The sequence below is a fragment of the Siniperca chuatsi genome, linkage group LG18, assembly GCF_020085105.1.
Source record: "Siniperca chuatsi isolate FFG_IHB_CAS linkage group LG18, ASM2008510v1, whole genome shotgun sequence".
Taxonomy (NCBI): Eukaryota; Metazoa; Chordata; class Actinopteri; order Centrarchiformes; family Sinipercidae; genus Siniperca; species Siniperca chuatsi.
The window spans coordinates 5,836,154-5,858,280 of NC_058059.1; the positions used below are offsets into that span (position 1 = coordinate 5,836,154).

General features: G+C 38.6%; 2 protein-coding genes across 3 annotated transcripts; both read right to left on the reverse strand.

The window, feature by feature from the left end:
* Nucleotides 1–3,129: 3,129 nt before the first annotated feature.
* Nucleotides 3,130–5,299, reverse strand: gas1b (growth arrest-specific 1b). The gene has a single exon (XM_044175011.1). It carries the CDS (start codon nucleotides 4,841–4,843, stop codon nucleotides 4,067–4,069), a length of 777 nt encoding a protein of 258 aa, XP_044030946.1. The 5' UTR covers nucleotides 4,844–5,299; the 3' UTR covers nucleotides 3,130–4,066.
* Nucleotides 5,300–18,380: 13,081 nt separating this feature from the next.
* On the reverse strand, nucleotides 18,381–22,096 carry fbp1b (fructose-1,6-bisphosphatase 1b). 2 transcript variants are annotated; one of them, XM_044175012.1, is made up of 8 exons: nucleotides 21,828–22,096; nucleotides 21,015–21,177; nucleotides 20,801–20,893; nucleotides 19,566–19,706; nucleotides 19,257–19,394; nucleotides 19,011–19,130; nucleotides 18,670–18,859; nucleotides 18,381–18,549 (listed from the first exon to the last, which is right to left on the reverse strand). In XM_044175012.1, exons 1-7 carry the CDS (start codon nucleotides 21,995–21,997, stop codon nucleotides 18,671–18,673), a joined length of 1,014 nt encoding a protein of 337 aa, XP_044030947.1. In that variant the 5' UTR covers nucleotides 21,998–22,096; the 3' UTR covers nucleotides 18,381–18,549; nucleotide 18,670. The 2 variants fall into 2 exon arrangements, with proteins under 2 accessions (XP_044030947.1, XP_044030948.1); XM_044175013.1 differs by having other exon boundaries at nucleotides 18,381–18,546; nucleotides 21,828–22,074.
* Nucleotides 22,097–22,127: the final 31 nt, after the last annotated feature.

Below are 22,127 nucleotides of genomic sequence, written 5' to 3' on the forward strand. Positions count from 1 at the left end.
ACCTCTCCAAAAGCCCAGGGTACTGCCTTCCTCAAGTCCACCCCCCAACCTCCAATTATTGTGGGTCACTGGGGTTTTTAAACTTCACTTTGCTTTTGCTAAGTTTGTTTATTTTTTGGTCAAAACTGAACTGTCATCAATGAAACATGTTAAAAAGTTTAAAATGAAAGTATACACAATCCTCCTTTTAAAAAATAAAGTTGCATTCACAAGCACCCAACTCACCCTCGCTGAATTCAGGTTTTGCTGCTACAGCCTGACTTGGTCTGGTATGACCAGTAGCTTGTGGTGGCTAATGTTAACTAACTTTAGATTTTGCTGTGTAATTGACATTACTAAATCAGCTTGCTGACTTTATGACAACTCTCTGCTAACTGATGGATATTCCAACGGGCCTTTTGGAAAATAACAGGAAATGCAATATCAGTATCTCTTGTGGTTGCTGTTCAGCTACATAGTCTCGCTTTAAGATATTTAGTATACAGTAATACATTGTGTATTACAATAGCCAAATATATGGAAATGTGTTTTTTTTATTTTACACCTACATGCATTTTATAAGTTGAGACCTTGTAGAGCTGCTACAAATGATTATTTTCATTATCAAATATTTTATGAAATATTTTTTTTGATCAGTAGATTAATCATTTATTCTATAAAATACAAATAAAATACAGAAAAGTGCTAATGACAAGTTCAGCAGGCCTAAGGGGATCTTTAGACTGTTTTGTCTGACCAACACTCCGAAACCCAAAAGTATTACATTTACATTAATATAAAACAGAGGAAAACAGAACGATCCTCACATTTGAGAGGCTGGGATCAGCAAATTTCCCCTTAGTAAATAATTCAAATGAATAAAAGATAATCAAAACTTCAGTGGACTTATCAATTAATTGACTAATTGTTTCAGAAACTTGCAAAAGACCAACACAGCGAAAGAAATCCAAAGCTAAGATCATATGTCACAACATCTGCAATATGAATTAAATTATTACTCTGCTATTTGCATGTCAGTACATTTTGTGGCTATAGTATCTGACCAAGTAAGATGCCTCGCTCAGCTGTGTTCCAGTTTCTACTGGTTCCAAAAAGGAGGAGAATGGAGAGTTGCAACTTTAACTTAAGTTGAGAAAACAATCTCACCACGAGGTCCATTAAGTAGCTGTTTCCAACGTCAAGAATGAACTGTGAACCTCAATAGATATAAGGTTTCCAGTTCATGATTACAACTATCACTTTTGATACTTAAATCTCATCCTCTTTCTATGTTTCAAACTTTTTCACTCCATCTGACTTTGGGTTCACATGAGGCGGACACGAGTACAACTGAATTAGAAGCAGTTCTCTTTATTCCAGGACTGGGAGCTTCAAAATAGGCTCAACAGGAAAAAAAGTCAGACTGGCGGCTGAGCAGTTTTAAAAATGTTTTACAAAGTACAGAGTTAACCTAACTGAGGAACAATGTCTGACATCAAACTGATTTGCAAAATAGGCCCAAAGAATTTCTCCTTCCAAAAGCTCATGTTGTAATTTAGATGTTCAATCAGTATTCTAATAAAGAGTACTATACACATTACACAAGTAGCAAGGTACCAATAAAGAGAACAATATGAGAAGAAAATGACCTAGAAACATCACTGATCTGAGTGAATATTGTCTTCAACATCGAAAGTAAGGCTGCCTGTTTGCTTTTCCTTAGTGTAACCTAGAGGACGAAGGGTTCGGGCGGGGCAGAGGGGAGGTTGGCCAAGCAACAGTTTGAGTTATGATGAGGCAATTTTAATGATGTTCTGGTCCCTGCACCAAAAGCCCCAGTTGACTCGTTCTGTTTCGGCATGGGAAAAAAACACAACATTCCTATTTTCCTCTGGTGCCAAAAGTTAATTGAAAACATTTCAGGGCAAAGTATAGTCTGGGGCCCCCATATGATTCTGATCCCTTCATTATCCTCAACAATAATAAAAAGGCATTACAATTATTAATGGTTGGAGTAGAGGCCTGCTCTCTTAAAGTGACAGTGACAGGCTTTTGCTTTTCACAACAAAGGCCCAGAAATGCCTTCACCACATCACTTTGTTGGTGTTTTTTAACAATCGCTGCCATTGTAGGATTTATTATTTGGGTCTTTCTTTTAAGACTGTTTAAAGCCCAATGACAACTTGTGTTTTTCAGAGTTAAGTATAATAAAGAGTGGCAAACTATGATAAAGTTATCCTCATGGCCTCAGAGAGAAGTTAGAGAAGACCACTAATCATCTAATTGTAAGAGAACTAACTTGCTCAAATGGATGTTGAACTGTGGACAGAGTCTCAGCAGGAGCAATAAAGCTGAGCTTTCTCACATAACTCCTCTGTCTTCCTCTGGGATAGCTGTCTCCTCATGCTCCCCCACTCCCTGAAAAGGGTGACAGAGGAAAAGAGTGAATGAAGTGCCCCCGCATTGTGCCGCTACACCATTGTGTATTTTGCATCTCCATAATAGAGGTGCCACTCGACTTCTCTTCCAATCAATGGACTGGAGGGCCCATCTCCTTTCCTTGAAAAGCAACATGGCTGCCATCAATGGTTTCAAGACCCATTATCACAAGTGAAGGAGGGGACACTGACTTTTTTGTAAGTATAGAGAGCTGAGTGACTCATAACATGAGTCGCAAGCATGTTCACGGACACATGTACCCTGCATCATCACTGCTATCGCTGATTAAAAATTGCATTATACTCTAAAAATAGAAATCCTAAAATCTGATCGTTTGTGACATGTTTTCAAAAAAATCCAATAAACTGTAAGAACATTTGTGATGAATAAAAGTACATTTTTCTTAGGAGCCCATTTTCTGTCACCACTGCTCGAGACATGTACTGCATGTTGGAACAACTGTACTGATTCAAAACAATTATGGTGAGCCTACTGAGCTTTCAAACTGTTGTTCATTTATCAAGCAAAACATCACTTGTTGGTGTTTTACAAAGACTTTAAAGCAGGTAAAAATAGCTTTGAATTGTTAAAAAATGAAACATTGCCTTGCACTCCTTTAATCAATATGTGAAGCCTGAATCTTTCAAAAAAAACACACCAAAAGACTGAAGATTAAAAGTTCAAGACAGAGCCACACAACTTCGAAATGAATCATTTTAAAACTCTTATTTATTTAATGTGCATGTACATTCAGAGGAGTGTGTTCATAATGGACACTTAATATCTCTACTTACCCAAACACAGACATCTTTTTTTTTTTTTATCTCAGTGTGTCTTTGTGTAGACTTCTAACACATGGGGTGAGGATAAACAAACTGACCGAACACTTCTTGGCTCTGTTTGTGCTGCAAATCCCCCAAGAGGAGGCGTTTACCTTTCTCTTTCTGTTTGAACAGTTTTCAAGAATTAACACTTTATACCTTTATGCAAACATCCATGTTTACAAGGTCAAGTGTATCGCTCTTAAGAGCTTCTTGTTTTTTAGACACATTATCTGCTCTGGGATTTAGACACATTTCAGTGGCTTTCATCAAGGGCTTGTGGAGAGAGAGTCTCTGTACAGCTGGTAAAAGAAAATTGCTGTGCTTTCACAGCATGCCTCTGATATGTACACATAATGGTGAATGAAACCAGTATAAAGACTTTTAGGCACTTTTAGACAAAACATTTTTCCTTCCTCTGTGGTCATAATGCCCTAAAAGAGTGTGACTCACCTATTCATACAGTGCAAATCTCTTGTCACTCATAAACAAATATTTTGACAAAAACAAGTTTATACAATATACTGTACAATTTATCTTTATATAGCTGACATACAAAAATAGGCTCCTTCAGCATTATCAGAACATTTTACATATGCTATTGATCTGATCCACAAACCCTCATTTGCATGCTTTTGACATCAACAAAGAGCAAATGGCCTTAAATGTATGAATTTGTGCAGATCTGTAGCAGAAACTTTAGGGTTGAGTTTATAAGCCCCAGATGTAAGTTTAAGGGAAACATGGCTGGTTACAACAAAGCAGACAGATTGTAGTGATGTGAGTTGATTCTGGTGTTGATTGAGCAAGACTGACTTTCTAGCTTTTCAGATTAATTTAGTTAAAACCAAAATGGTGGTGAGGACATTTAGCACAGTCTGACAAGGTGGGGAGTCACTTGAGTTTTCCACGTATTGATAATCGTCCTGGTCGATATAATCATCATCAGAATCCTCCTCAGAGTCTGAAAAGCCGCTTCCCGCGAACCTATCACTAGAATCAGAGCAGAAAGTTTTCATGCTGACTTTAATATACTCGCATATGTTCCTCTCCGTGCCATCACACACACAAGTGTCTAACTGTTGCGCTTTAGGTATGGAGCGCATGTTGGCTATCACTCTGCGGCACCCATCCGAGCACCTTTCCCCTCCGAAGAGTTTTCGGCAGTGGAATAAATAATCCCTCATAGCAGAGCTACACGACAGGTCCATCTCACACTGCCGTCGGGCCTCGGTGCAGCCCATGGTGCTGGTCCGCGGCAGGCACGGCTCGATGGCTTGTTTCGTCCTCCTGCAGACCGGATCCAGGGCGCAGTCGCAGTCCTCCAGAGCCGGGCCGCTTTGGGTTAGATTGAGCTGAATGAGAGAAGATATGCAGTGGCTGGGACACTTCTTACGTTCCCCATTGATGACAGACGCGCAGGCATAAATGTACTGGTCATAAGCGTAATGGCACTCTGGCTCTCCGTGGCACTTCAGGATGGCTTTCCAACAGACCAGCCGACGACTGTGGTTAGGAGATCCGACACATAGACCGATGATTAGGATCAATACACTGCATATCAAAACCGCTGTCCGCTCCATCAATATGGCACGATTTGCCATTTCCAGGAAGAATTAATCTTAAAAATGTTAGACTTCATTAGGGCTTCTGTAATTCCATCACGCTGCGTCAAAACAAGGTTACTCTTCAATGGTTTCATATCATGTCACAGTTAGTGACTTAAAGTCAGTGAGGCATACAACTCGTCAAGGATGCCCATAACAAGCCAATCAGGTTAAAACCTAAAAGGTTCGATGTTGATACAAAGTTTCCAGTTCTCGCCAGTCCAAGTTCGTTTTTGGAGGCTCCACATGCGCATGTATCTGTAGTTCAGCACACACACAGACGAGTAAAAGTTTTGCTAAACTTTAACATGTCCGCAAAAAACTTATTAAGACTTATTTCCCAAACTCTTCCAAATGTACCGCGATATATCCTTGTTTCTTAAGTCACTCATCCGCTTTCACTTCCAGCCCGCATACACTCGTCCTGCAGCAGCTTTGTGATGAGGGCTGTGTAATGATGGGCTGATTAGGTTACTGCAACAACCACGTCCGATTGGTCCAATAAACCGTTGTGATTATTTCGTCACACGCGGGCAGTGACGCAAGCTGCTGTTTTTAAACTAAAGTAAAAAAGAAACTTTGAAACTTTCTGCAACGGTAGGCTACTTTTTATTAACTTATCATGCAAACGACTTGAAATTTCAAGATTATTAACATATTTATTTACCCATTTGTGTTTGATGAGATCACATATATTATTTTTATATCTATGGGGGTATAACTTTCACAGTGGTCAAAAGTAGATAGATAGATAGATAGATAGATAGATAGATAGATAGATAGATAGATAGATAGATAGATAGATAGATAGATAGATAGATAGATAGATCCAACAAATCTACTGTTTATTAAATTAAAGACTCTAAAATTCAGAGCATTTAAGTAAGCCCTACTACCAAAAGTATCCAAAAGTTGTTTCAAATGAGAGAAGGCCAATATGATTTGAGAAGTATAAATATGCTAAATATGCATGTTAACGAAACAAAGGTTCAACATTGATGTAAAAATCATTGTATTTCTTGTAAAAATATTTTAATGGACATATATAAAAATGCATGATCAGAATAGCATGTTGCATTGGTAGAGATAGTGAAACATTTTGTATGATAGTTTTCTGTTGTATTGTTTTGTTGGGAGTATTTTTTAGGTGTTTGTTTTTTTATTTTCTTTCATAAAGAGATAGAAAGATCATGAGTTGTGTTTGCTTAAGTCTATCCATACATCTCTAAAATCATACTACTACAAAATTGGGATTTCAAAAGATATGTAGTTCAACTTTTGTGGTCTGATTCTTGAATAATTGCTCATCCCTGCAATGAGACCCGTACGTAATGAGGCACAGTTTCTTTGGAAAACATGGGATTGTGTTGCCTCCCTGCAGAGAGAAACGACAGCTGTTATAACACACGCAGAGCTCCTGTCTTACACTTTCCACCATGAAACATAGCAAGCCTTGATTGCATAGCTATGATTCAGCATACCACATATGAACACCACACTGACACATTTGCACACACCAACAAAGACATGACAGCTTAGAGGTTTAAGAACTATAATTTCCAGATATGGAGCTGGGAAAGTACCAGATGCCTTCACATGAGAAAAGTAAAAGAAAAAACACATTTGGCTGTTTTTTTACTGCCCATTCTGTGCAAGTGTAAGCAAGCAGCGGTGTGAAATCCTAATGACCCAGTAATTTACCTTTTGGTAAAGGGTATTTCCTATTTCCTCACAATAACACTTAACAAGAAAAAGAGTGTGAAGAGGAATTACTAACTACTGTAGTGACACACCATGTAAACAAACATCAAGCATGACACCACTATGAATGAAAACAGAATGGATCTGTTGGGGCCTTGAGGCCAACAGAACAAAGTGTAGCAAAGAAAATCACTCAGTCATTCGGATAACTCTGTTCTTCTGACCCCATCACGTCACCACACTATGACCACAAAGATCTGACAGCTCTCAGGGGACCCTCAGACCCCCGATTCCAATTAGAGAGATTAGAGAGGAGTCAAGACAAGAGCAGAAGAGTTTCTTAGCCAAACAACCCAAACACCCCCCTTCACCTCATCCAGCTGGCATACCAGAGCAACAGGAGGACTGCAGACTCAGTTTAAAGCAACATCAAAGTAGAGGTTAGAGAAAGCCCAAATGGTGAACTGCTCAAGGGTCTCCATTAACTACAAGGAACCTGACATAAGCCCAGACAGCTAATGCCAAATATGGCACTTAACTGAGATAGACATGGGTGCTGAGTCACTGCTGAGGATGTGACTATTAAACACATTTTATACTTTTGTGCAGAGTTTGGCTACCTCCGATTTTTTGTAGAGCCACACACTCCAATGCACAAGGCCTGTACAAAGCTTTCTTTTCAACAACTGGGAACAAACTAAAGAACACACCCTGACCACACTTGCATTTCACTTTTAAAAACGAGTTCATAACGCATAGCAGAACCAAAATCTCATCAGTGTTGGATGGCAGCCAGATAAGAACAACGGCCAGATTCAGTTGAGCCATCAGCTCTGTATGATGGAGCAGGCAGCTGCTCTCACCCAAACTGTGCCTCTTAAATTACTCTAATACATCACTCAGATTCTTTACTTTTATACCAAACTTCTTAGATTGTTCTAAGGGAAATATGAGGCCAGTGTCCTTTTCAGTCTTGTCCTCCATTTGTTTCAAACAAGTACCTCCAGATATGCATCCTGTACATGTGGTTGTTCATGGCGACGTGCATATAATAGTGTTTCCAGAATTGGAATGCGGTTCCCGAGAGTAGATTTGTAAATACTCATGCAGAGACAGACATGCTCTTCAGTTTGTCTCCACTGCTGTCAGAAGTCATTACACACAAGCTGCAATGCCAGAACAATTCACTGAACTTTGTATTCAAGTGCTTCCAAGCCCAGAGAGAGGGGAGAGAGGGGAGGGAGGAAAAGAGGTCAATATTAAAAAGCTGCCAAGTGTTTTTCTGCCTGCATTTTTTCATTTTTCTGGGCCTCATGGAAACTCCTTAGATGTATGTCTTAGATATTATGATATTTCTTCTTCATTCTTTTCACATGAAAGAGAGGAATTCATATGCCTTTGGTGAAAACAAGAAACTTCATCTTTTTGTTGGCCTGTGCATAGTCATGACATGAATATGCGGTACTGTAAGTGTCATCTTGAATCAAGTTGACAACACAGCGCTGGAGTATTAGATTATACCGGAGGGATTGAATCACCTTGATCAAAAAGATTTTTGGGGCATAATGTTGGTCTGTTGGTCACCAAATACTAAATATATTGCTATGAAATTTTGTACCGACATTCATGATCCCCAGAGGATGAATCCTAATGATTTTAGTGATCCTGTGATGATTACTTTAGAGTCACTTTGATGTTTTTAGTGAAGTGTATCAACAATTATTAGATGGATTGTCATTAAATTTGGTAAATTTCAGAGGATGAATCCTACTGACTTTGGTAATCCCCTGACTTTTCATCTAGTGCCGCCAGCAGGTCAAAGTTTTCACTAATCCAGTGAAATATCTACAAAATATAATATATACAAGATGGGTGGCTACAAAATCTCATACAGACATTTTTAGTTCCCAGACAATGAATTGAAATGACTTTGGTGATCTTCTCTCTCCGATCTATACTATGGATTGCCATGGAATTATATGCAGACATTTATGTCCCCCTCAGGATTAACTGTAATAATGTTGGTCACTTAGGTAAAAATTTTCATTTACCCCATACTTTGGTTAATGAACTGATACCTGCAAAATGAATAACATTCCCATCAGCCTTAGTATTTTGTGATTAGTGCTAATTAGCAAATATTGGCATGCTAAAACGCTAATGGTGAACATGGTGAATATTATACCTGTTTAACCATGCTAGCATCGTCAATGTCAGCACATTAGCATCAGCATTTAGCTCACCAGAATCATTATCTCTCCCTATGTTCTCTTTCCAGACTGGTGGACGCCCCATCACACCAGAGATGTTTTAGGATTATACCAAATGTTCTGAGACTAAGTGCATCCCTCTGGGGGAGGCCACGCACCACAGCAGGAAAAGGATTTGACACTGGACTCACAGAAGAGAACAGAGCCACAAGTTCAAACATGGGTCATTCTGGCTGTAAAGTAGCCAAAAGCACTCAGAAAGTTAGAATCGTCAAAGCCAAAAGTTTGGAACATGGTATGATGTGAGGATGAACAGATAGACAGTTATTTTGTTGTATTGGTTTCCCATGAGCAAGACTTTGAGATTCCTTTGGGTTGTTTCGTGGAACAGATTAACACCATGACAGCAGTAAAGCTAAGTAACGTTAAAAAAAGATTCATGTTCTGGTTGTTATTATTTCACTTAAGGATTTTGCAGGAAAGCAGATGGGGCTGTTAAATAGATTGGAACAGAGAGTTAACCTCCAGACAGAGGGGTAAACACTGGTTTTGCCATCACAAAGGAGGGTAATTGATAATGGGTGCTGTAGTAGATTAATTACACCTGTAGTAAAAATCTGTGCTATAAGGAACAATGAAAACCCTCCAGGTTGCTTAGGCTTGCAGTATAGATATACTCAGTGAGACTGGTCAGGTAATGATAAGATAAAACACCCAATTCTCTTCAGTACAAAGAGGGGAAGATAATAAAGCCACACATATTCCCCCAAATGTAATACCACTGATGGTATCTATGTCTAAAAAGGAGGTGTGTAGCTATTACAAATGAAAAAGAGACTCTAGGGCAGACAGGGCTTTTAGTTTTTGTCTGAAACATAACCTTTCCTCTTCGAACTCTGATTACATTCCTCCTCAAGAGGAAATAGCTCCTCAGGGACAGATATGCCACCACGACCTCAACATAGACGTCATTGTTCACTAGATCAAGATCTTAACAAGAAACCTGAAAGGAAGAAAATGATGACCCAGCATCCACATTACAAGAGCTGAAAAGAAAAAAGGAAGTACACCTTCTGTGCTGAATGGCTGACTCTTGGTCACCGAGAAAGAAATCTAGTGATTTAAAGCCAAAACTCAGAGGGCTCCTTCATCGACTCCTGCGAATAAGCTTTAATCAGAGCTACATTATGTTGATGAGCATGAATACAGTTTGATCAGGCACGGTAATTTTTGCTGTGGCCCAACGAATCTTCATGTGATGGTGTAATGACTACTTATGCCAACCAGAATGTTTAGAGTTAGGGATTGCTGGGGTTGCTGGCAAGGGAAATTGATTTGGTTGTCGTATGCACACAGTCCTCTCAATATTTTAGCCATTTAGTAATACTTCTGAGACACCAGAACTTGAATGTAAAATTTTTGACTATCCTTTAATTCATGGAATCTGTCATTTGCTTTAAGCAAAAGTTTGACATTTTTTAGAAATATACTTATTCGCTTTCTGGCTGAGAACTAGCTAGATGAGAAGATGCTAAATATAAGGCTACCGCAAGCAGCTGGTTTTCTTAGCTTAGACTGGAAACAGTGGGAAACAGCTAGCTGGGCTCTGTCAAATGGTAACAAAATCCGCCAACCAGCACCTCTAAAGTTCACCAATTAACACCTTACATCTCATGTGTTTAATGTGTACAAAAACCTAATGTGCACTTCTCTAATTTAAGGTGGGTCATGTGTCGAGCTATTTCTTGGCTCTGAGCAGTTGCTAGGAAACCAGTGGAGACTCCAGGTTGTGGCCAAGAAATAGTTCGGCAAATAACTATCATCTAAAATTGTCATTTTTGTACGATTAAACAAATGTGACAAATGCAAATGCGATCAATTAGTGAGTTTTACTTCTATTTACAGGTGGATTTTTGTTACATTCAGACAGAGCCAGGCTAGCTGTTTCCCCCTGTTTCCAGTCTTTGTGCTAAGCTAACCTAACTAGCTGCTGGCTGTGTTATATTTATCAGACAAATATGAGAGTGGTATCAATTTTCTCATCTAACTCTCGTTCAATTTCCAAAAATGTTGTACTATTCCTTTAAGCCCTCAAGTAACACAACATAGAAAGAGGTTATGTTTACTTAAAAGATATCTAAGATACTTTAGTCAGAGCTAGAAGGGATCATTGTGGGATTATTACTCCGCATGTACATACGCACAGAGTACAGTCCTACAACAGAGTTGGAGCAGAAAACAAGATTGCCAGTTTTTCATATCCATATTGCACATTCTGTAACTCAGTCTGCCTGGCGTCCTGCCAATGTGGGGCACATTTTGAGCTCAATCTTTAAGGCGTAGCTGCATAAAATGAAATGTGACCCAGGGCTTCCCTGACATTTGCCTGAGTAATGACAGTGTTTGAGCAGAATTGAAGACGTTGTTTGAATAGCATGGGCCATTGTTCTGAGATTATCTTTCTGGCAGCCTCAGGAGTATTCTTAGAACTTCAGGCTCGACACAGGAAATGTGTGGGCTGATTTATGACATTTTGGTGAGTGTCACCAGTTGCTGATGCATAACCCCAGTTGACAAAGGTGTTTTTCATTCCAGCTCAGTGTACAAGCAGCCCAAAATACACAATAACTGCAGAACTGTATTACATGGGAAGAGTGGTACATCCCTCATGCAAAAATATTCAAACATGTCCAAGAGCATCCTTTGGTATACTATATAATTGTTCATGTGGATGGAGATGCCTGTAGTTTGTTCCAGTTATTGTTCCTAAACTTTAATACACACATATCCAACAAGCAGAAGAAACACTGACTCCAAGCTGAACAGTCTGGGGGTCAGAGCTGAGTTGAGGCTGTCTTCAGTGACAGTAACCACATGCATGCTCTTAATCCAAACACACCAGCCACTGCAAGATGCAGCACCAGCGGTGGTCTGGTCCAACTGTCCCCATCCATGACACCATAGAACAATTCAAGGTGATCTGAGTGGACATTTCCCCACTTCCATAGACAAATACCATAAAACACCATTGTTACTATTGTAGCCTATTTGAACAACCACAAATGAATCAAGAAAGAAGATAAATCTTCTTGCAGGATTCAGGAATCATTCAGAGGACACACATGCTTGAAATAGAATACCATTTTGTCCTCATGCACTGAGATTATTTTTTTGTGCTGATCTATTTACAGCTATTTTGCTGAGATAGACACTTAGCATAAAGGCGATGTTACAGACATATGTCTCATATGCATGAGCAGATGGACATTTGTTGAAATTTGCTATCAAAGGTAAACTTGAGAGAAGTTACTGCCAGCTTACCAGCTCAGACTCAGTGCACTGCAAGCAGTATTGTTGCCTAGTTACATAACTTTGGACAAAACATTTCACTTCTTTTCCCCAAACTGCAGTAATGGTTTCTCCCATCCATTTGGCTTCAATAGACTTACATCAGTTTTGGTTCCAGTGTTAGACAAGAGTTTTCTCCAAAGTGACAAGAAAGCTTTGGCTGGGTAACCAGAGGTTTTCATACGACAGTCACTCAGATGTCAGTTTGAATTTGAGATTTTGGATGTGGCAATATGAAAGGCGGGATGGGAAGCTACCAAAGAAACTTTTAGATGTTTTGACTGTTACTTCAAAAATAAGTGCATTTCATTGGCCGGGGGGTGAACAGGATTGGGGATGCATGAAGTATCAGGTACAAATATGGGTCGTTAAGGCAGTATTTGGATTAGCAGTTAGCTCCAGTCAGGGTGGTCTGGGATACAGAGTTTATGTTTAATTTAAACATAGGCTCTCTGAGTCTGCATACTGTCACTGTGCTGAGAAAAGCCATGCTGATCAGTTAGACAAGAGGTGAGATGGTAGATCTAATGTGTAGTCTGATCATTGACGTTATAAAACCTTTTTATGGTACACGACCTGGCAAAGAGAATCTTTTTTATAGTGGATGTCACTGGCTGAATAGATATATAGATATAGTTTTCATATTTTGCTTATGAGCTACTGTACACTAGAGACACAATCAGCTGTTTCACAGTCCTATATATTTTAGGGAATGTTCCTGGATTGTGCTAATTACCTTTAACTCATACCCATCTTCTGTTAGCCTGCTTAATGACAAGAACACTGAACTAAAACATGCAATTTGTCTTGAAAGAGGAAAAGATAATTTTAGTTTTAGAAGCCTCACGAGAAACAGCTATTTATAAATCTAAACAAATATAGTTCACCAGCTCAGGCAGGTGTAGATAGATTCCTGCACTTGGTACAGAAAGACTGACCACCTGAGAATAACATGTTTGTTGGCGTCGACATTGAGCTACAACATCCCTGTGTCGTGTCCAGCTGCGGACCTTCATTGCATGTCATTCTCCGTCTCTGTCTCCCCTCATTTCCTGTCAACTCTCTACTGTCTTCTGTCTAACAAAGGAATAAATAGTGCCCCCCAAAATAGTAAAACTATTAGTCTACTAATAATAGTAATAGTCTAGTAAGACTAAGAGTCTACAGCTGTGCTAGCGGTGTTGCGAGGCTGTACTTAGGCATGGCAGTGCTTTGAGCTAAATGCTAACATCAGCATACTAACATGCACACAATGACAGTGCTGACAGGCTGATGTTTAGCAACCATGTTCACGTCTTACTTTAGGGTGTTAGCATGCTAACTAGCTAATCAGCACCAAATACAAAGTACAACTGAGACTGATGGGAATATCATTAGTGTTTGCAGGTATTTGGTCATAAACCAAAGTATTGAAACTCCCTGCCCAGGGATCTCAGACAGGCAGGCAAACTCAGTGACCTCTTTTAAATCTCTTCTTAAAACTCACTTTTACCTTATGGCTTTTTTTAATAGATTGTATTTGTTGTAACTATTTTAATTAGGCTATTATGTTGTGTTTTATATCTTATGTTTTGGACCTTATTTACTTTTATTATTAGTTTTTATTGCAAGCACTTTGTAACTGTTTTTGAAAGGTGCTATATAAATAAAGTTATTATTATCATTGTTGGAGAAATTACATTTTTTACCGGATAATGGCGCTAAAGGAAAAGTTAAGGGATCATCGAAGTTATTACAATTCATCTTGCGAGGGGCATGAATGTCTATACCAAATTTAATAACTGAGCTATCAGAAAGGCAGCATTTGTGCATTACAAGTAGGTGCTCAACAGCAAAAATACAAATTAGTTCAAAAGTAGAAAAAATGGGGCACATCATAAAGACAACAATGCCTGTAGAGCTTTACATTTTACTAAAATATAATTGCTTACACATTTAGGCCATAGGCCTTCTTCAGATCATGAATAGTGTCTCCTCTGGAGACCATGAATGTCTGAACAAAATTTCATGACAATCCATCCAATAGTTGTTGAAATATTTCAGTCTGGACAAAAGTGTTCAGAGCCACGCTGCTTGCATGGCTAAAGAGATCATGAGTGTCATCGACTACTTTTATTTTAGAATATTTTTCATTTGTTTCTGCATAAACATAAATTAGAGGATCTGTTATCTTTGTGATCTTCTTTTCTATCCAGCACCAGGAAAACTGAGATGGGCTGCAGAGAGGGGGGAAGTTGTTGATTGAGTGAGCTATCAGCTGCACAGACACACCACAGACGCACCACTATGACACTCTTCATCAGAGTGTAAAGTAAACAGAGCCTGTCTGGACATGGGCTGGATATCAGTCAGACAGTGAAGGGCTACAACAGAAAACAACAGGTACTGACCTGTCATGGTTAGACAGAAAGAAAAGGACAAAACAGTGTTGTATTAACAAAATTAAACAGCAAAAAGGCAAAGATCTGACATATTCTTTTTTATGAATGAACATTTACTATTATTTTAAATTAACAATAAATCAGTGGCAGAAGTAGTCATGACAACATGATTTGGCTAAAATATTCTGGTTTGCTACCTCCGACTGTTGTGTCAGGCCTCTGTTATATAATTTTAATTTGACATTGTTCTGTTTTTGTCAGAGAAAAATTAATAGTCAGACAGAGATCCAGCAAATGTAAAAAGTAGCTCCTTTGGGGGGAAAAAAGGAAATGCCTTTATTGAAGCATGGCAAAGACTGCAGTGCAGCCACACACATTCAGTAATAACCCTTAACGTTTTCCACTTATTTTGAATACTTAATAGTCATACTATTATCAATAGTCATCCCATCTTGTCCTTTATACATGAGCACACACACATACATACAGTACATACACACACACACACACACACACACACACACACACACACACACACACACATCACACACAGTAGCAAAGGAAACATAAACAGGCTGGGTTTTGCTTTTCCTGCAAAATCTAAATATTGACTCAGTAACCTATAATCATGCACAGTCTGAACAAAATGGAAATAAACAAGTGTGCCTGTAATGTGCAAGTGTTTTTGTGTCTCATGAGTACTGAGGCCCTTGAATGCTGACACTGACAAACACATAAAACAAAGGAAGTGGTTCAGTTTTTAGTGAATACCAGACAATATGGATTCAGTCCAGCACACTGGGGCAACATGAGTTATTTAGTTTTCTCCATATATACAAGGGAGTTCTTTTGAAAGCACTGAGCCTTCCATCTCTGATCAAACATCTGCTATCAATTCACATAATTTTACTTTCATATGACTCACATACAATATTTAAGAGGCTTTAAATTGCCAAGACCTAAGTAAAAAAGGCAATAAAAATTCCATTATGCGCTCAGTGGAGCTTTTCACTTCAATGCCAAGTTTCCAAGTGACATCAGCAGCCAGAGATCCACACAACTGTTATTATTGTGTTGTAATGTTATTAAAATCTCATTACGTTTCATATCAAACTTTCAATCTTGTTATTATTATCAATTATTTTTTCCTTTGCTGGAAGCTATAGTACAGTATCAGGAAAGATACAAACTGTGTATGTTGACTTTGAAGGCATTGCTGTTCTACGGACCATAATGGCTGCTTTCCTAAATACACTTGATTGATTGAATGAGGCTTTTGTGTTAGCATACTGTTGGATCTTTTTTGTTTTTCTCAGTGAGTCTTTATGGCTCATTAGTGGAGTGGTAAAGTTGAAACATTTCTGGCTCTATTAAGGCCTGTCAGGGTGTGCTACTGATGCCAGAAATCATCAGAGGCTAACAAGAAAACACAGAGTCTGAAAGAAATGAAAGCTGTTAATGGACATGGACAAAAAGTTTTTTTTTTTTAAAGATACTGTCCTCTCAGATTAAAAGAACAGATCAATATTTTGGGAAATATGCTTATTTTCTTTCTTGCCAGGATGAGAAGATACCACTCACATATCTGTCCGTTAAATATGAAGCTGGACCCAGCAGGCAGTTGGCTTAGTTTAGCATAAAGACCGGAAACAGGGGAAACAGCTAGCCTGGCTCTCTCCAAAGGTAACAAAATGTGCCTACCAGCATCTCTAAAACTCACTGACTAACACGTTTGTTTAATCTGCACAAAAGCTGAAGTATAAAAACCACGATTTGTGATTTAATGGGGGTTATGTGCTGGAACTATTTCTTGGCCAAGCACAGTGACTTCAGACCAGACAATCTGGTTTTTGTACAGATTAAACAAATGAGATATAACGTGTTAATCAGTAAGCTTTAGAAGTAATGGTAGGTGGATTTTGCTACCTTCAGACAGAGCCAGGCTAGCTGTTCCCAATTGTTTCCAGTTGTTGATTTATGGTTATTCAGAACTCCTAGAAACAATGATGTCTTTTTACTTGTTCTGAGATATCTGGGCTTGCATCCCAAAATCCCATTATGTCCAAACAAAATGTAGTAAAAGGAGGTGGTCTCAGCTTTCTTAGCAAGAATATGACAGGAAAGCATTGTTCATACATTCTTAGAAATGGGAGGAGCAGGTTGGTTGGATTCCCAGACCAGCAGATCAAATCAAGTGAAAGACCAGATCTTGCCCTTGTTACCATTGCTGAGGTGCCTTTGAGCAAGACCTTTAATCCCCAGCTGCTCCGTTGAAGCTTCCCAGTGGCTAATGGATCAGACTGTGTACTCAACAGCTTCCAGGTGTGACTGTGTGTAAACATCCTGTTATACCTCAGCCTAAAGTGTTCTATTAGGCTTGTTGCTTTCATAAGTCTGGTGGTCTTGTTTTAACCACGTTGTGAAAAATTTGGGGGTGAAATTAGACAGCAGTCTAAAATTTGATAAGCAAATTGATTCTGTGGTCAGGGCAAGCTTCTTTCAGCTCCGCCTCCTAGCAAAGGTTAAACCCTTCTTGAGCCGTTGTAACCTGGAGAAAGCTATCTCCCGCATAGACTACTGTAATGCGCTCTATGTGGGAGTTAACCAAGCTGGTCTTCACCGTTTGCAGCTTGTGCAAAATGCCCGCCTGCTCAAAAACAGTCGGAAACACGAGCACATCTCACCTGTCCTATACTCCCTGCACTGGCTCCCTGACCAGTTCAGAATTCATTTTAAAATTTGGCATTTGTTTTTAATGCAGTCAATTGCCTTGCAGCTTCCTCTTTGGTTGAGATTTTGAACCCTCACCGACCCGGCAGAGCTCTACGATCTGCTGGGCAACATCTGCTGGAGGTCCCCTGGTCCCGGTGCAAACAGTGGGGCGACCGTTCTTTTGCAGCGGCCGGTCCGAAACTCTGGAACTCTCTGCCCATTGACTTATGTTCCATCACTGACCTGCCTTTGTTCAAAGCCAAACTTAAAACCCACTTATTTAGAATAGCTTTTAACACTTAGTGGCCCTGTGACACTTTATCTCACTGTGACTCTTTATCTTAATGTTGTAATGTGCTCTGCTGACCTATTTGTACTTTTATTATTTGTTATTATCATTATTATTTTTTATCTTGTTTTTAATGTTGTACAGCACTTTGGTTCAGCTTCGGTTGTTGGAAGGTGCTATAGAAATAAAGCTTGATTGACTGATTGATAAGCAATTTGAGCAGATGGTCAATGAAATTTCACAATATTTTTCAGCTTTTGAAAGAGGCAGAAATTTTATATGGCAGATGAGTGGTGGTCACAAAAAATAACAAAATGGCAGATTTGGATGGGAATAAAAACTACAAACAAGCTTCTAATGCCATCCAATGTTTCATCCAAACAAAGTTTTAACACAAAGCATTTTACCTCTGTCCGATCTGTAACAACAAAGTTCTTGCACACCATAAAGTCTTAGTGACAGGTGCGTAGGACCAAAAACTCTTCACTGAGAGGATATCAAAGGATCCTGCACCCTGATTTGTACTCACTTTTTAGCCACACTACTGGTGTGGCCATGGGGATGGCAATGTTGGTCCACCATTTTGGTCCAGACTGAAATATCTCAACAACTATTGGATGGATTTCCATGATTTTTTTAGTACAGACATTCATGGTCCCCAGAGGATGAATTGGAATGACTGGTGATCCCTTTAAATCTAAGATGGTGATCATGCTAAACATTATACCTGCTTAATATCAGCATGGCTGTTGTTTAACATTGTTAATAAAGTGATACAGTTATTAATATTGTAAATAAAGACCTATGTCCTTACATAGAGACATACTGTAGACCTCAACCCATACATGCATACAAGACTTTTGCAACTCATTAAATAACATGCAGCATACAGCATCTTTTCATTTCTCTTTATTTAAAAAATAAGGGGTGAGCCTCTACAACTAACACTTACAGCAACGCAATGCAGTTAAGGGAATGTGTCGAAAGCACTTAACAATGAATGTCCTGATTGATCTGTGCTGTTAGTCCTGCTTTAAGCTGCTCAGCACCAGACTTGACCTGCTGAATTCAAAAAGACAAAAAAATGATGTATGTAAAATGATTTATTATCCAGACAGTTTGCTAATTGATGCCTATTTTATACAGTGCTGTGTAAGGTTGATACATAACAGAGTTGAATACCTCATTTGTTATGCTTCTTACAGATGGAAATGTACTCCTGCACATCGTCAGGGGATCCCAGGACCACGGGAACTCGCTGGTGGATGGTGGTGGGCTGGATGTCCAGAATGTTCATGGATCCTGTAGTGGCCATACCTCCTGCCTGCTCCATGATGAAGGCCATGGGATTGCATTCATACAGCAGCCTCAGCTGAAAGGCAAAAATTAGAAATAGGCATGACTTGATAAGATATGTGACAAATAACTTATGTGTGAATTTTACTGCAACTTGACATAGATTACCTGAAATGATTCCAAAATTAAACACTTTTTTGTCCATTTGTATAAACTCCCCTGCTCACCTTGCCCTTAGGACTCTTGACATTAGCAGGATATAAAAAGATCCCTCCATACACCAAAGTACGATGAACATCAGCTACCATTGAACCAATATATCGACTGCCATATGGAGCAGAACCATCCTAGAAACACAGAAATGTAATGTAGAATTCATTTTATGAGTCAGTGTATCACTTTCAGAATCCAAAATATTTTGTATTCATTTATACAATATAATTAATAATTGACTGTACACTCATTGCCATTACCTCTGGATATTTCTTCTTCTGTAGGTACTCTGCCACATCTGGATAAAAATGCTGTGCATATCCCTCATTCAAACTGTAGATTTTTCCCTTTTTCTTAATCTTTACATCTCGATCCACCAAGATGAACTCACCAATTGCCTGAAAAAGAAACATAAGGAACTGATGAGAAATGTATCAAATATCATAATGAAGACATACAAACTGAAATAATGAGCAAAAAGGAATCATAGTAACATATATATATATATATATATGTAAAATCAGGTATTATTTTTGATGCTATCTATTACAGTAAAACCTTGGTCTTACGGGGTCAAGCATGAAGCAGTTGACTCCTTGACCAGTAGAGAGGACCATCATGGTGGCACTGCCATACAGAGCATAACCAGCTGCCACGATATTTCTTCCAGGCTGCAGAGCATCCTTCTCAGCTGGCTCACCATCTGTAGTCTAGGGAACAACACGTGAAAAAATATCACAACAACAGGGAGAGGCATTTTGAAAACCAATACGATTGTTGACACTTCCAGTTAGAATGCTGTTTTCTGTGACAAGGATACAGGGCAGGAGGGTATATATATATATATATATATATATATATATATATATATATATATATATATTTTTTTTTTTTTTAAAGCTAATATCTCATCCACAGTAGTTGTGACAGTAGTGAACATGTTAACTCTAGACCTTATGTCAGATCATTGTGCAGCTCTCTTTTATCTATCCAGGAGCTCTTAAAAACATATGAGACTAAAAGTCCCCTGGTATGTGAGGGGGAAGGCCCTACCAGTAGTGGAAAAACTATTCAGATCTTAAGTAAAAGTACCACAATGTAAAAATACTCCATTACAAGTAAAAGTCCTACACTGAAATTTTTGAAAGTAATAGTACAGGAGTATTATAAGCTTAACGGACTTAAAGTATCACAAGTAAAGGTACTCATTATATAGAAAAATGGCCCCTGTGAGTGTTATATTATTATATATTACAGCATTAGATTATCATTACTGTTACATTAAATGTCTTAACACATTTTAATGTTGTAGCTGGTAGAGGTGAAGTTTATCTAACTACTTTTTATATTGTTCGGTAGTTTAATCTACAGCAATACAATTTAATATGTTTTATGATTATAGATTAAATTTATATGATTGCATATAACATATTATTTGTATGTAAAATCTTAATCTGCAAGGTAATTAGTAAATATAGCTGATAAATGTAGCAGAGCAAAAAGTACAATATTTCCCACTGAAATGTAGTGGAGTAGTATAAAATCATAAAATGGAAATACTCAAGTAAAGTATATGTACTGTACTTTAAAACTGAGTAAATGTACTTAGTTACATTCCACCACTGGACCCTACTCTTGTATTTTACAGATGCTGATTTGAAGAACTCTGGAAAGGGTTTTCAGAAGAAAATATATATTCAGGGGAAATCCATATAAAATATAATTGAATGCCATATGGAACAACTGTCTGATAATAACTACAGTGTTTTGAATCAGCGTGCAGTAGCCTATCATTGTTACTAACCTTTTTGTAGATGGCGAAAATTGTTCCAATTGAGACAAGACAATCAATGTTTGAGGAACCATCCAATGGATCGAAGCACACAATGTATTTTCCCTGTCAGTTGAGAACAAATAATTTTAACAATGTCACAGAAAAACGTGAAAATCTATAATATTAAGAAAAAGGACACATTTTTGCACACACATGCATGAATATACTGTACAGATGTAAGTACCTGCTTGTCTGGTTCCACAATGATGGCCTTCTCATTTTCCTCTGACACCAGCACACAGGAGGTGAAGGAGGACTTGATCATGTTAATGACCATGTCATTGGACAGGATGTCCAGTTTCTTCACCTGGTCTCCTGTCACGTTGGTGCTTCCAGCAATGCCATATCTTCCAAGAGAGGAAAGAGGAGCAGACAGAAGTGATCAAAGCCTGAATAAAAGTTCTCCATTCGGAGGCAATTTTTAACCACAATGAAGGATATGTAATAATGCCGATTCAGCGATAAGTGCTTCTTTAATTGTTTTTGGGTTTTTTTTAAATAAGTTTGTTATTATTTTTGTTAAAATACTGAACCAGTGAGAAAGTTCTGAAAAGCATTATCTTCTTGACCTCTGCCCTGGGGGAATGTACATAACATGTACAGAGTTTACCTTTGGCCGGGGCCTAGGTTAAAACTGCTTACTGATTCTCATGTCATACTGCATGTAACTAAAACTAACACTAAACCCAGATATCAATTCCTATTTCATTTCAACTCATTTAAATGAAAGAGATAATAACTAATGCATTGGAACAGAACAGACATTGAAACTTGCTAACTTGAAAGTAATGTTAAAATAAAAGCAAATGGAAGTCATCAAATAATAGTCACCTTGATTTATACATGGTTAATAGGATGCACACTGTAATTCCCCCTTCTAATCTGTCCAATAATTATTGGACACCCTTGTATTCAGCTTCATACACAGATGCATGCATGTTTCCTTCTATTGTTCCCACCTTGGAATAAAAACATTTAAAGAAGAAATACTACTCACAGGTTAGCGATCCCAGCCTTCCTGACAGCTGTTGAGATGGCTTTGACAGCTGTGCAGATGGAGTTGAGCAGGTTTGTCAGCTCACCTGTTCCATGGGCCTTCCTTCCCTCCTCCAGAACAAACCTGGTGAGGGTCAGCACATTGGTATCGAAGGCTCCTTTTTCAGACATTTTGTTGTCAGGTGTGGAACTGGGACTGGGACTGGGACCTAATGCCTTAAGTGAAATAGGTGAGCATAGCCCCAGTGTTAAAAAGTGGACTCTAGAACTGAGATAGGGAAAGGGACGGGGGTGTGCAACT